General features: G+C 34.2%; 1 protein-coding gene across 2 annotated transcripts in view; it reads right to left on the reverse strand.

Moving 5' to 3' along the window:
- The window catches only part of Wwc2 (WW and C2 domain containing 2), a 225,408-nt gene that overhangs the window by 37,951 nt on the left and 174,910 nt on the right, over window positions 1–12,547 (reverse strand). For both annotated transcript variants that reach the window (XM_026400593.2, XM_026400594.2), the window contains exon 17: window positions 2,327–2,442. In XM_026400593.2, the coding sequence (XP_026256378.1) occupies window positions 2,327–2,442 (116 nt within the window). The remainder of the gene's footprint in view (window positions 1–2,326; window positions 2,443–12,547) is intronic.

Here is a 12,547-nt window from a genome sequence, read left to right on the forward strand (position 1 = left end):
GTTGGTTCCACAGTCTAGCTATTGTGAATTGTGCTGCTATGAATATCATTGTAGCAGTATCCCTATAATATGCTCTTTTAAGGTCTTTAGGGAATAGTATGAGAAGGGGAATAGGTGGGTCAAATGGTGGTTCCATTCCCAGCTTTCCAAGGAATCTCCATACTGCTTTCCAAATTGGCCGCACCAATTTGCAGTCCCACCAGCAATGTACAAGAGTACCCTTTTCCCCACATCCTTGCCAGCACTTGTTGTTGTTTGACTTCATAATGGCTGCCAATCTTACTGGAGTGAGATGGTATCTTAGGGTGGTTTTGATTTGCATTTCTCTGACTGCTAGAGATGGTGAGCATTTTTTCATGTACTTGTTGATTGACTGTATGTCGTCCTCTGAGAAGTGTCTGTTCAGGTCTCTGGCCCATTTGTTGATTGGGTTATTTGTTTTCATATTGTTTAATCTTTTGAGTTCTTTGTATACTCTGGATATTAGGGCTCTATCTGAAGTGTGAGGAGTAAAAATTTGTTCCCAGGATGTAGGCTCCCTATTTACCTCTCTTATTGTTTCTCTTGCTGAGAAAAAACTTTTTAGTTTGAATAAATCCCATTTGTTGATTCTTGTTATTAACTCTTGTGCTATGGGTGTCCTATTAAGGAGTCAACCTAACAAGAGGTGAAAGACTTACACAGTGAAAACTACAGAACCCTAAAGAGAGAAATAGAAGAAGATCTTAGAAGATGGAAAAATATACCCTGTTCATGGATAGGCAGAACTAACATCATCAAAATGGTGACATTACCAAAAGTTCTCTATAGGTTTAATGCAATGCCAATCAAAATCCCAATGGCATTTCTTGTAGAAATAGATAAAGCAATCATGAAATTCATATGGAAAAATAAAAGACCCAGAATAGCATAAACAATTCTAAACAGTAAGTGTGAATCAGGCAGTATAGCGATACCAGACTTCAAACTATACTACAGAGCAATAGTAACAAAAACAGCATGGTACTGGTACCAAAACAGGAGGGTTGACCAATGATACAGAATAGAGGACACAGAGACCAATCCACAAAATTACAACTATCTTATATTTGATAAAGGTGCTAAAAGCATGCAATGGAGGAAGGATAGTATCTTCAACAAATGGTGCTGGGATAATTGGAAATCCATATGCAACAAAATGAATCTGAATCCCTTTCTCTCGCCATGCACAAAAGTTAACTCAAAATGGATCAAGGAGCTTGATATCAAATCAGAGACTCTGCGTCTGATAGAAGAAAAAGTTGGCTCCAATCTACATATTGTGGGGTTGGGCTCCTGTAAGTTTCTAAAAAGTTTAATATATATGTATATACATACATTAACACAAATACATATATATGTAGGTATAAGCATATATATATGAGTTAACAGTAGTTCAAATATAACAGTATAAGCAACTATATAAAAATTAATCCAAATAAACATATATATAGTATATACACATACTGAAGCATTCACTAAAATTTGTTTTTAAACAATACAAACCATAAAGGTAGCTATTTGCAGATAAACAGATATATGAATCTGGACATCCCTTTCTAAAGGATGAGGTGCAGATACAAAGAAGGAAATAGAAAAAGAAGATAAACATAGTAACAGAGAAATAGTTACTCAGAAGTTTTTTTTGCTAACTCCCTGCTTTGTTTTACCACAGCCTAAATGGCACTCCTAGTAGTTTAAAGAAAAAGTAGACTGGTTTTCAATTTATCTGGCTCTACAATAACCTAAAATATCTTTCAAAATGGATAGTTTCTAGACAAAAAAAAAAAAAAAAAAAAAAAGCAGCTTAGCTGGGCATGGTGACACATGCCTGTAATAATCCCAGTTCAGGAAGCTCAGTCAGGAAGATGTCAAGTTCAAGATCCCAGAAACTTAGTGAGGTCCTAAGCCAACTTATCGAGGCCCTATCTCAAAAAAAAATAAAAAGGGCTGGGGATGTAGCTCAGTTGTAGAGCAACCCTGGTACTGCAGCCTAACCCCAACCCCCACCAAAAAAACAAAACAAAACAAAACAAAACAAAAAACAAACTTAGAAATTAATGCCAAAATTAGTTGAAGAATTTAAAAATCTGGCTAATGTATTGACTTTGCCCACAATTTTTCTGTTACCTCCTTTAACTCTCTAATGGCCAAGAAGAGACTCTTTATCCTTAGCTTCCTGAAGCTACACTGTTTTCTGTAATTCCAGAAGATATAAACTTACAAAGGTTTCACTGGAAGTTTCTTATGAGAAATTAAACTTCTTCCCAGCAAGTTACTACTGCAAAAGGAAATGACTACTGTTTACCAATCTCCTTCTGGACCCCTCTGTTCTTCTGGCCCTGTTTCTTCTTCTTGTGCTAATTCTTGTTCCACAGCCAATAGTTCAGCTGAGGTTCTTGCAAGTAAGGCTGATACTGCATCCTGGAGAATGTAAAACATATGGCAATTAATATCATATACATCAAGAAATGATTTAAAAATTAATCAGCTGCAGATTTATACTTCCAGCTGTGGAGAAGCAGCTTGTATCAAACTCAACTCTCTCACTGAGAACAAAGATGAAAGCTGAATAAAATGAAGAAAGAAAAAAAAAAAAACCCAAAACAAACCATAACAACAAAATAATAGAACTCCCAGATGTTTTAAAGCAGTGAAGAGTACCAAAGGCTATCAGGATTAGAGGGCCAAGATCCCAGGGAAAAGAGAAATACAAGAAGGTGACGCAACCATCATTGCTACGCTCTCCCCTTGAGAGTGTTTGACAGTTCTAGGTGCAGACAAGCAGGATAGGCAGACTTGACTGGCTGAGACTGTGGCTGTGGAGTTAGGAGGATGAAGGATTACCACTGAGCGCAGGACTACCAAGACAGTCAGCACACAGGGATCAGAGAAAATGAAATGTATGGTGGGCTCAATATTATTATTCCTGTTTTAGCATGTGCCATATGCGAGCTGCATATGTACAGAGCAAGACGCTGAGAAGCAAGGCAGAGAATCAGTGCTAGTAGGCTGAAACAGCAAGCGGATATTTCAGTTGTCTCATAGAGTCCTGGGGAGGAAAAACATGGAATTCAAGTTCCCCAAATGATTCAGATATTCTCATATGGTAATTTGTCTTCCAGAAGCACCCTAAATCCTCCCTAAAAGAATATGTCAGCCATAGCCTCCACAAACCCTCACACACAGTAGCCAGAATTCCATCAAGACCTAATGACCAGCTAGGCATGGTGGCCCATGGGTTCAATCCCCAGAGCAACAACAAGGATGACCACAAACAACCCCCTCCCATCAAAAACAAATAAACAAACCCTAGCAACCAAAAGCTAAAAAAAAAAAAAGCAACAACAAACAAAAGAGGCAGACCAATTCACACACTGCAGGTAATTAGAGAAGGAATTTACATTTTTACAAATCATTTAAAAAAAACCGATAAAATAATAAAATAAATTTCAAAAAGAAAAACCACATTAGCATATCAAAGTGAAGATATTTAAAACCAAAAAAACCAGGATGCATTACTTTTTAGGAATCAAAAGTTGGACTATTCTCTAGCAACTCAATAGAATCAATGGAACAAGATGACAAAAAGTGATACCTGTAACATATTAAAAGAAACAACTAACCAACTAGAATTCTGAATATGTGACCAAAAGCTGTCACAAATGCAGTTGAAATATACACCAAGAGACCTGTACTAAGAGACATACTAAATATTAAATGAATTCTTTAGTAGGAAAATGATCCAAATAGAATATAGAAAGAAATTAAAATACACCAGAAATGGTAAAGATGTAAGGAAATCTAACTGAATATTTAGATTGACAATTAAAAAAACAATAATAATAATGTCTAGAGGGATATGCACTATAGGTAAATAAAACACATAAGAATAATCACACAGAAGGAAGAAAAGAGAAAATGGAATTAAATTCTTTTAAAACCATTGGAATGTCTGAGAAAAAGAAAAGGCATTAATTGAAGGTAGGTTCCAGTAAGTTAGGGATACATGTTGTACTCACCGGGGAAACAACATAAAAATAAAAAACTATAGTATTCCTCCCCTTATCGGTGGTTTTGTATTTCATGATTTCAGTTACCCATGGCCAACTGCTGTCCAAAAATATTAAATGGAAAATCCAGAAATAAACAACTTATAAGGTTCACAATGCATGCTATTCTGAGTAGCATTATGAAATGTTTAGCTGTCTCCATCCTGTCTTGCCTGGGAAGGGAATCTTCTTGTCTAGTGTTTCAATGTTGTATTATGCTACCTTCTCAAAAGTTGCTTTGCCATCTCAGTTAGCAGATTGATGGTCATGGCACCACTGTGCCTGTATTCAAGAATACCCTTGTTTTATTTAATAATGGCCATGAAGTAGAAGAGTAATGATACTGGCAATATGTATATGTCAAAGAGAATCTTTAAATATTTCTTTTACATGAAAAGGTGAAAGTTCTTGACTATTTAATCAGGGAAGAAAAGAAAAAGATATGCAGTTGCTAAGATGTATGGGAAGAATGAACATCCTGTGAAATTCTGAAGAAAAAAAAAGAAATCAGAGCTAATTTTGCTATCACACCTCCAACTGCAAAAATTATACAATACCTGATATGTGCTTAGTTAAGATGGAAAAGATAGTAAATCTGTGTATGGATAAGAAAAAATTTAGTACATGTAGGGGCTCTGTGTTAGTTAGCTTTTTGTTGCTGTGACCAAAATACTGAGCAAGAACAATTTAGAGGAGAAAAATTTTATTTTGGCAACTGGTTTCAGAGTTTAGAGCACAGTCAGCTGGTTCCATTGCTTTAGGCCCAAGCTGAGGTGGAACATAATGGCTAAGGATGCAGAGGAAAAAAGATACTCAGATTAAAAACTAGGAAGCAGAGGGGCAGGGTGGGAAAAAGTTGCAGGGAAGATGCATCCTTCCAGGGCATACCATCAATGACCTGTTTCCTTTAGCCATGCCCCACCTACCTACAGTTACTACCCAGTTAGCCCACTCAAACCAGGATGGATTGATTAGGTTATAATTCTCATGATACAAACATTTTACCTCTGAATATTCCTGCATTAACAGAGGAGGTTTTGGGGGACACTTCATGTTCAAAACATAACAGGCTTAGTAATACTTGCAATTTCAGGCACTCACTGGGGAGTCTTAGAATGCATCCCCCGTGGGGTAGTGGGGCAAGGGAGGGGGTGCAAATGTTACTGATAATTTACAGAAGAAAAGGGAATTTAAAAAAATGTGATTAATCCAAATTGAGAAAAAAATGTAACAAAGATGGGACTAAAAGAAAATAAACAGTAAGATGATAGGTCCAAACCCAAGTATATCAATAGAATTAAATGTTAATGAACTAAGTATTTCAATTAAAAGATGAAGATTTTAAGATTATATAGTATCAATACCAACTATATATATATTATTTAAAAGTGGTACACTTTAAGAACTTGTGGAGTCAGAAAGTAAAAAGAATGGGAAAAAATTTAAACCATGAAGAAACTATTAATAGTAAAAAAGGCTTACATAGCTTTACCAATACCAGACAAAATATATTTTAAAACGAGAGGCATTACTAGAGATAAAGAGAGGTACTTCATAACAATAAAGTTATGTTGAATAGAAAGATAAAATGTTGAATTTATATTCACCTAATAACAGATTCAAAAAGTAAGTACTACCAGAACTAAAAAAAGAAACAAACTTATGTTGCAGTCATAATTAGTTATATTTTAAATTACCTTTCAATAATTGATAACACTAGCAAACTGAAAAAGTTGGAGATGCAGAAAATTTTAGAAACAAAATTGCAAACTTGACTAACAGAACATACATTCTTTTCAAAAGTTATGGAAGATTTACCAAAAACCTACCACATTCTAAGTCATAAAGCAAGTCTCAATACATGATTGAATAATATGTATTCTCTGAAAACAGTGAAATAAAACTAGAAATCTACAACAGAGAACTATGTTTGATAATTAAGTAAACGTACTAAAAATATTATGGACTTAAAAAATCACAATGGAAATAATAAAATGTTTTTAATTAAAAGATTATTTCATGATGTTGCATCACATTTGTGAAAAGCAGCCAAAGGTGTACTCAAAGAGAATTATTTAGCCCTCAAAGCATATATCGGAAAAGAAGATTATAAAACAATTATGTAAGCATCCATTTCAAAATGTAGAAAAAGAATATCAAGTTAAACCCAAAGAAAGTAGAAACAAAGAGATAATAAAGATAAGAGCAGAAATTAGCAAAATAGTAAACCAGTGAGTGGGGAGCCACCCCTGAACTATCTGAGCATCTTCACAGGGCCTTGGAGCCAAGGAGATTTTGGTTTGGCATTGCAAGCTATTTTTGTGGCTCCTCCCACTCAATGAATTGCACAATACACATCACCTCTGTTTTTAGTCGGCTAGGAAAACTGATCTTGAAGTTTCAGAATTGGGCGTGACCCAGTGGGAACTGGACAGCCTACCTCCTACATTAATTGGTGAAGAACATTCTGTAGAAAGCCTTTGAAGTTCCCCCATACAAATAAAGAGGGCTCTCAAGCTCTCTTTCCAGGGTAGAAGCTCAACCCTTAAGGTTGAAGAGCCATCCTGCCCCTGCTCTTTAAAACTATTTTCTGTGTCATGTGATTTTTCCCCGTATTTCTCAGCCAGTCCCCTCCACACAGGGGAATCCAGCTTCCATTGCCTGCGTGGGATATGGGAGAGACAAATGTATAATAATAAAAAAAAAAAAAGAAGAGTTCTCTAAAGAAAATGAATAATTTGACAGTATACATCCTTTTTATCAGCACATGAAACTATCTCAAAATACACAATACATTAGGCCATAAAGCAAGCCTTACTAAGTTAAAAAAAAAATTCTTGCATCTTATCTGATCACAATGGAATGACACCATAAATGAATAGCAAGGAAACTAGAAATTATACAAACACATGGAAATTGAACAGTACACTCTTGAATGAACAGTGTGTCACTGAAGAAATCAGAGGGGAAATTTAAAAATTTCTTGAATCATATGGAAACACAACAGAGCAAAGAACAGGGAATACACCAAAAACAGTACAAAGTAGAAAGTTTTATAGCAATGAGTGCCTTCAATAAAAAAATAGAGATCTCAAATAAATAATAAAGGTCTGAAGGGGAAGAAAAAGCCCCAAATTAGTAGAAGGAAAAAATACAAAATCAGAGTAGAAAGAAATTAACAGAAATCAATGGAGCAAAGAGTTGGTTCTTTGGAAAAAAACAAAACAAAATTGACAAGCCTGTAGCTAAATTAACCAAAAGAAAGAGAAGACCGAAATAAAAAAAATTAGAACTAAAAGAGGAGTCATTACAACAGATAACTGCAAAAATCTAGAAGAAATGGACAAATTTCTAGATTCCTATGACCTATAAAATTGAATCAAGAGGACATAAAAAATCTAAGTAGACAACTGAAGCAGTAATGAAGTATCCCCCAACCAAGAAAAGCCAAGACACGATGGATCAATTGCTGAATTGTATCAATTTTTTTTTTAAAAAGAACTAACACCAATGTTACTCAAACTAGTGGATAAAATAGGAAGAGCCGGGAGCGGTGGTGCACACCTATAATCTCAGGGGCTTGGAAGGCTGAGTCAGGAGGATCATGAGTTCAAAGCCAGCCTCAGCAATGGCAAGATGCTTAGCAACTCAGCGAGACCCTGTCTCTAAATAAAATACAAAAAATAGGGCTGGGGATATGGCTCAGTGATTGAGTGCCCCTGAGTTCAATCCCCAGTACAAAAAGATAAAAAAGAAAAAAAAAAAAGGAGGAGGAGGAGGAGGGAAGGAACACTTCCAAACTCACTGTATAAAGATAGTACTGAACAATACACTCTTACCATGTTACCATAACTGACAAATACACACACACACAAGAAAACTATACACCAATACTTCTAATGAACACAGATGCAAAATCCTCAATGAAATATGAGTAAATCAAATTCATCATATACTCTAATCAAGTTGGTTTCATTCCAGGGATGCAAGGATTGTTCAACATACGCAAATAAAAAAATACAGTATATAAACAGAATGAAGGATAAAAATCGCATGATTATCTTAATAAATGCAGGGAAAGTCTTTGATAAAATTCAACATCCCTTCACGAAAAAGTCTCAAATAAACTAGGTATAGAAGGATAATACCTCAATATAATAAGGGCTATACATGACAAACCCATAGCCAACACCATACTGAATAGGGGAAAACTGAAAGCATTTCCTCTAAGATCAGGAATAAGACAGGGGTGTCCTCTCACCATTCTTACTCAATATAATATTAGAAATTTTACTCAGAGCAATTAGGCAAGAGAAAAAAAATAAGAAATTAAAGATATACAAATAGGAAAGAAGTCTAATTATCCCTGTTTACAGATGATATGAATCTATGTGAAAAATCCTAAAGATTCTACTTAAAGACTTTTAGAAATGATACATTTAGTAAACTTAGCAATATACAAAATCAACATACAAAAACCAGGAGCTTTTCTATATACAATAATGAACTCAGTGAGAAAGAAACAAGGAAAATAATCTCATTTATATACACACACATATAAATATCTAGGGATAAATCTAACTAAAGATGTGAAAAATCTTTACAATGAAAATTATAAAACACTAAACAAATAAAAATTTAAGAAGTCACTAGAAAGTGGAAAGATCTCCCATGTTATGACTTGGGAGAATTAATATTGTTAAATTGGCCACACTATCCAAAGTGCTCCACAGAATCAATACAACCTCTGTGGAAATACTAATGTTCTTCACGTAACTAGAAAAATAATTCTAAAATTCACAAGGAAGCATGAAAGATTCTAAATAGCTAAAGAAATCAATGGGAAAAAAAGCAATGTTGGAAGTATCACAATACCTGATCTCAAAACATACTATTCATCCACAGTAACAAAAATAGCATGGTATTCACATTAAAAGGCACACAGAACAATGGAACAAAATAGAGGATTTAGAAATAAATCCACACATTTTCAATCAACTGATTCTCCACAAATGTGCCAAAAGCTTATACTGGAAAAAGGACAGCCTCTACAACAAAAGGTGCTGGGCAAACTGGATATCCATACGAAGAAGACTGAAACTACACCAGTCTTTCACCCTGTACAAAAATCATCTCAAAATGGATCAAAGACCTAAAATTTTGAAATTGCTAGAAGAAAACACAGGGAGAATACTTCAAAATATTGGCACAGGTAACAATTTCTTGATTAGAAATGCAATAGCTCAGAAAACAAAATCAAGAATTAAAATGGAATTACACTGAATTGAAAAGCTTTTGCACAGCAAAAGAAACAACAGAATGAAGAGACAAACTACTCAGATGGTAGAAAATCTTTGTCAGCTATTCACCTGACAGAGGACTAATACAGAGAATATATAAAGAAGTAAAAAAATTTAACAACAAGATAATCCAATCAAAAAGGGTAAATGATTTAAACAGACACTTCTCAAAAGAAGTACAATTGGCCAACAAATATATGAAAAGTGCTTAACATCTTTAGCTATCAGGGGAATGCAAATCAAAACTTAATTGTAATTCCATAACACTGAACTCAGAATGGTTATTACAAACAACAATAATGAAAAACAAAACCCCCAAATTACAAACATTGGTAAGAACATGGAGAAAAAGGATCCCCTTAAACACTTTGTGGGAATATAAATTAGTACAGGCACCATGGAAGAGAATGCAGAGGTTCTTCAGAATACTAAAAATACAACTACCATATGATCCAGCTTCCCACCACCCCTGGGAATATACCTGAAGGGAATAAATTCAGCATACAAGAGACACCTACATACCTACACACCCATGTTTATAGCCAAATTATATAAACAGCCTATGTGCCTATCAACAGATGAATAGATAAAGAAAATACGTGCACACACACCCAGACATACACACACATCTCCCTCTCTCCCCCACTTACCCCCAACTCCAGAAAATTATTTGGCCATAAAGAATAATGAAATTCTGTCATTTGCAGGAAAGTGGATGAAACTGAGGGACATCATGTTGAGTAAAATAAATTAGATGTAGAAAGACAAATAAAGCTGTGGAAACTTAAAAAAAGGACTTGAAGAGGGACTATTAGGGATGAGGAGGGGGAGAAGGAGAGAGGAGGAGGAACAAGAGGGGAGAGAATATGAAGGTAGAAGTAAGGGTGGGCATGGATATGGTCAATGCAGAATATAAGCATGTATGCAAATGCCACATTGAAACCCATTTATTTGTACAATTAATGTAAATTATAATCAATAAAGTTGGGTGAGGTGGCACAGTGGCTCGGGAGGCTGAAGCAAGAGGATCACAGGTTCAAAGCCAGCCTTAGCAACTTAGCAAGGCCCTAAGCAACTCAGAAAGACCCTGTCCCTAAATGAGATGTGGCTCAGTAGTTAAGTGCCCCTGGGTTCAATCCCTGGTACCAAAAAAATTAAAAAATTTTTAAAAAGTGTGTGTGTGTGTGTGTGTGTATATATATACACATGTTTGTTTACTGTTGTATTAATTTATTTTCCTTTATGTGTGTGTATATATGTGTGTGTGTGTATGTATATATACACACATACATATATATATATATATATATACACACACATATACACACAAAGGAAAATAAATTAATACAACAGTAAACAAATAAACAACAGAGAAAAATCAACAAGGACAAAGTTAGTTCTTCAAAAGAAATTTAAAAGTTTAACATGTCTCTGATAAAACTGAGGGGAAAATAGGCAGAAGTCACCAATATCAGGAATGCAATGGAATACAGCAAAGTTCTAACATACTTGAAAAATAAGAGAATGGATAACTTTATGACAAATTTTAATAATTTAGATTAAATTGACAGGACTGCAGGTGTAGCTCAGGAGTAGAACACTTGCCTAACATATGTGAGGTCCTGGGTTTGATCCCCAGTACTGTCACAATAAATAAATAAGTTAATTAATTAATTAAAATAAGATACTCATAAAAACTTTTGATAATAGTAAAAAGGAAGAAATACTTACCAACACATTATGAAGATAACAAAACTTTGATGCCAAAAAGTCACAATGACACAGTGACATCAGAAGAAAAGTAAAGATTAATATCTCTTATGAATATAAATGAAAAAAACAAGCAAAACATCAACCAAATCCAAAAACATATGTAAAAACTGTAATACAACAAATGAAGTCTGTTTTATCCCAAGATTCCAAGGGCAGTTTAACATTTGAATATTAATGTGTAAAAAAGAAAGACCAAAAACATAATCATCTTAAAAGATACAGTAACAATGTTTGATAAAATTCAATATTTGTATATAATAAAAACTCCAGGGGCTGGGGTTGTGGCTCAGCAGTAGAGCACTTGCCTCCCAAGTGTGAGACACTGGGTTTGATCCTCAGCACTACATAAAAATAAATAAACAAAATAAAGGTATTGTATCCATCTACAGTGAAAAAAATTAAAAATAATAAAAAAAAGAACTCCAGCAAATTAGAAAGGAAACTTCCTTAATCGAATAATGATTATCTGTGACCATCCTCCCCAATCATTTTAAATGATGAATTAGTGAAAGCCTTCACTTTAAAAGAGTACAGTATTGTCACAAAGATAGAAAATGAAACAGGACAGAAAATTCAGGAACAGACACACACATAGAGGTCACCTGAATTATGACAAAGATGACAATGCAGTACAGATGGGAAAGATGGTCTTTTCAATAATGATGGGTTAACAGCACTATTAACCATATGGACAAAAAGGAACTTTGACCCTTACCTCATATTTTATGCAAAAAATAATTTCAGATGGACTACAGGTCTAAATGTAAAAGAAAAATGATAAAGCTTTTATATGACAATATAGGAAAACATCTCTGTGACCCAGGTAAAGGCAAATTGTTCTTAAATAGCAGGGAAATGGATAAATAAGACTTCTTTGAAACAATATTTCCATTCACCAAGGGACATCACTAAGAAAATGAAAAGGCAAGCCACAGAATTCAAGATATTCGTGATCAATTAATTTGAAAATACTCATATACTGAAAATTCCAAGAACTCCTTCCAACCATAGATAATACAATTAAAAAATGGATAAAATTCTGAACAGATACTTCATAAAAGATGATATTCATTTAGCAATTAAGCATATTATAATCAGGGAATGCAAATTAGATATACAAGATACACCTACCAAAATAACTAAAATAAGAGTATTTTTACCAAAAGATATATATAAAAGAATGCTATAGCACTATTAAAAATAACCCCTAAATTATTAACAACTCAAATGTCCATCAGTAGTAGAAGGGATAAATACATTGATATAATTATATTATAAATTATCAACTAAGAATGGGCATAAATGAATGGTAATTATACAGAAAAACATAGATGACTCTCAGAAACATACTGTTAAGTACAAGATACCAGATAAAAAAATATATACATTGGATGACAACAACAG

This window comes from Urocitellus parryii, chromosome 14, assembly GCF_045843805.1.
Source record: "Urocitellus parryii isolate mUroPar1 chromosome 14, mUroPar1.hap1, whole genome shotgun sequence".
NCBI classification, from domain to species: domain Eukaryota; kingdom Metazoa; phylum Chordata; class Mammalia; order Rodentia; family Sciuridae; genus Urocitellus; species Urocitellus parryii.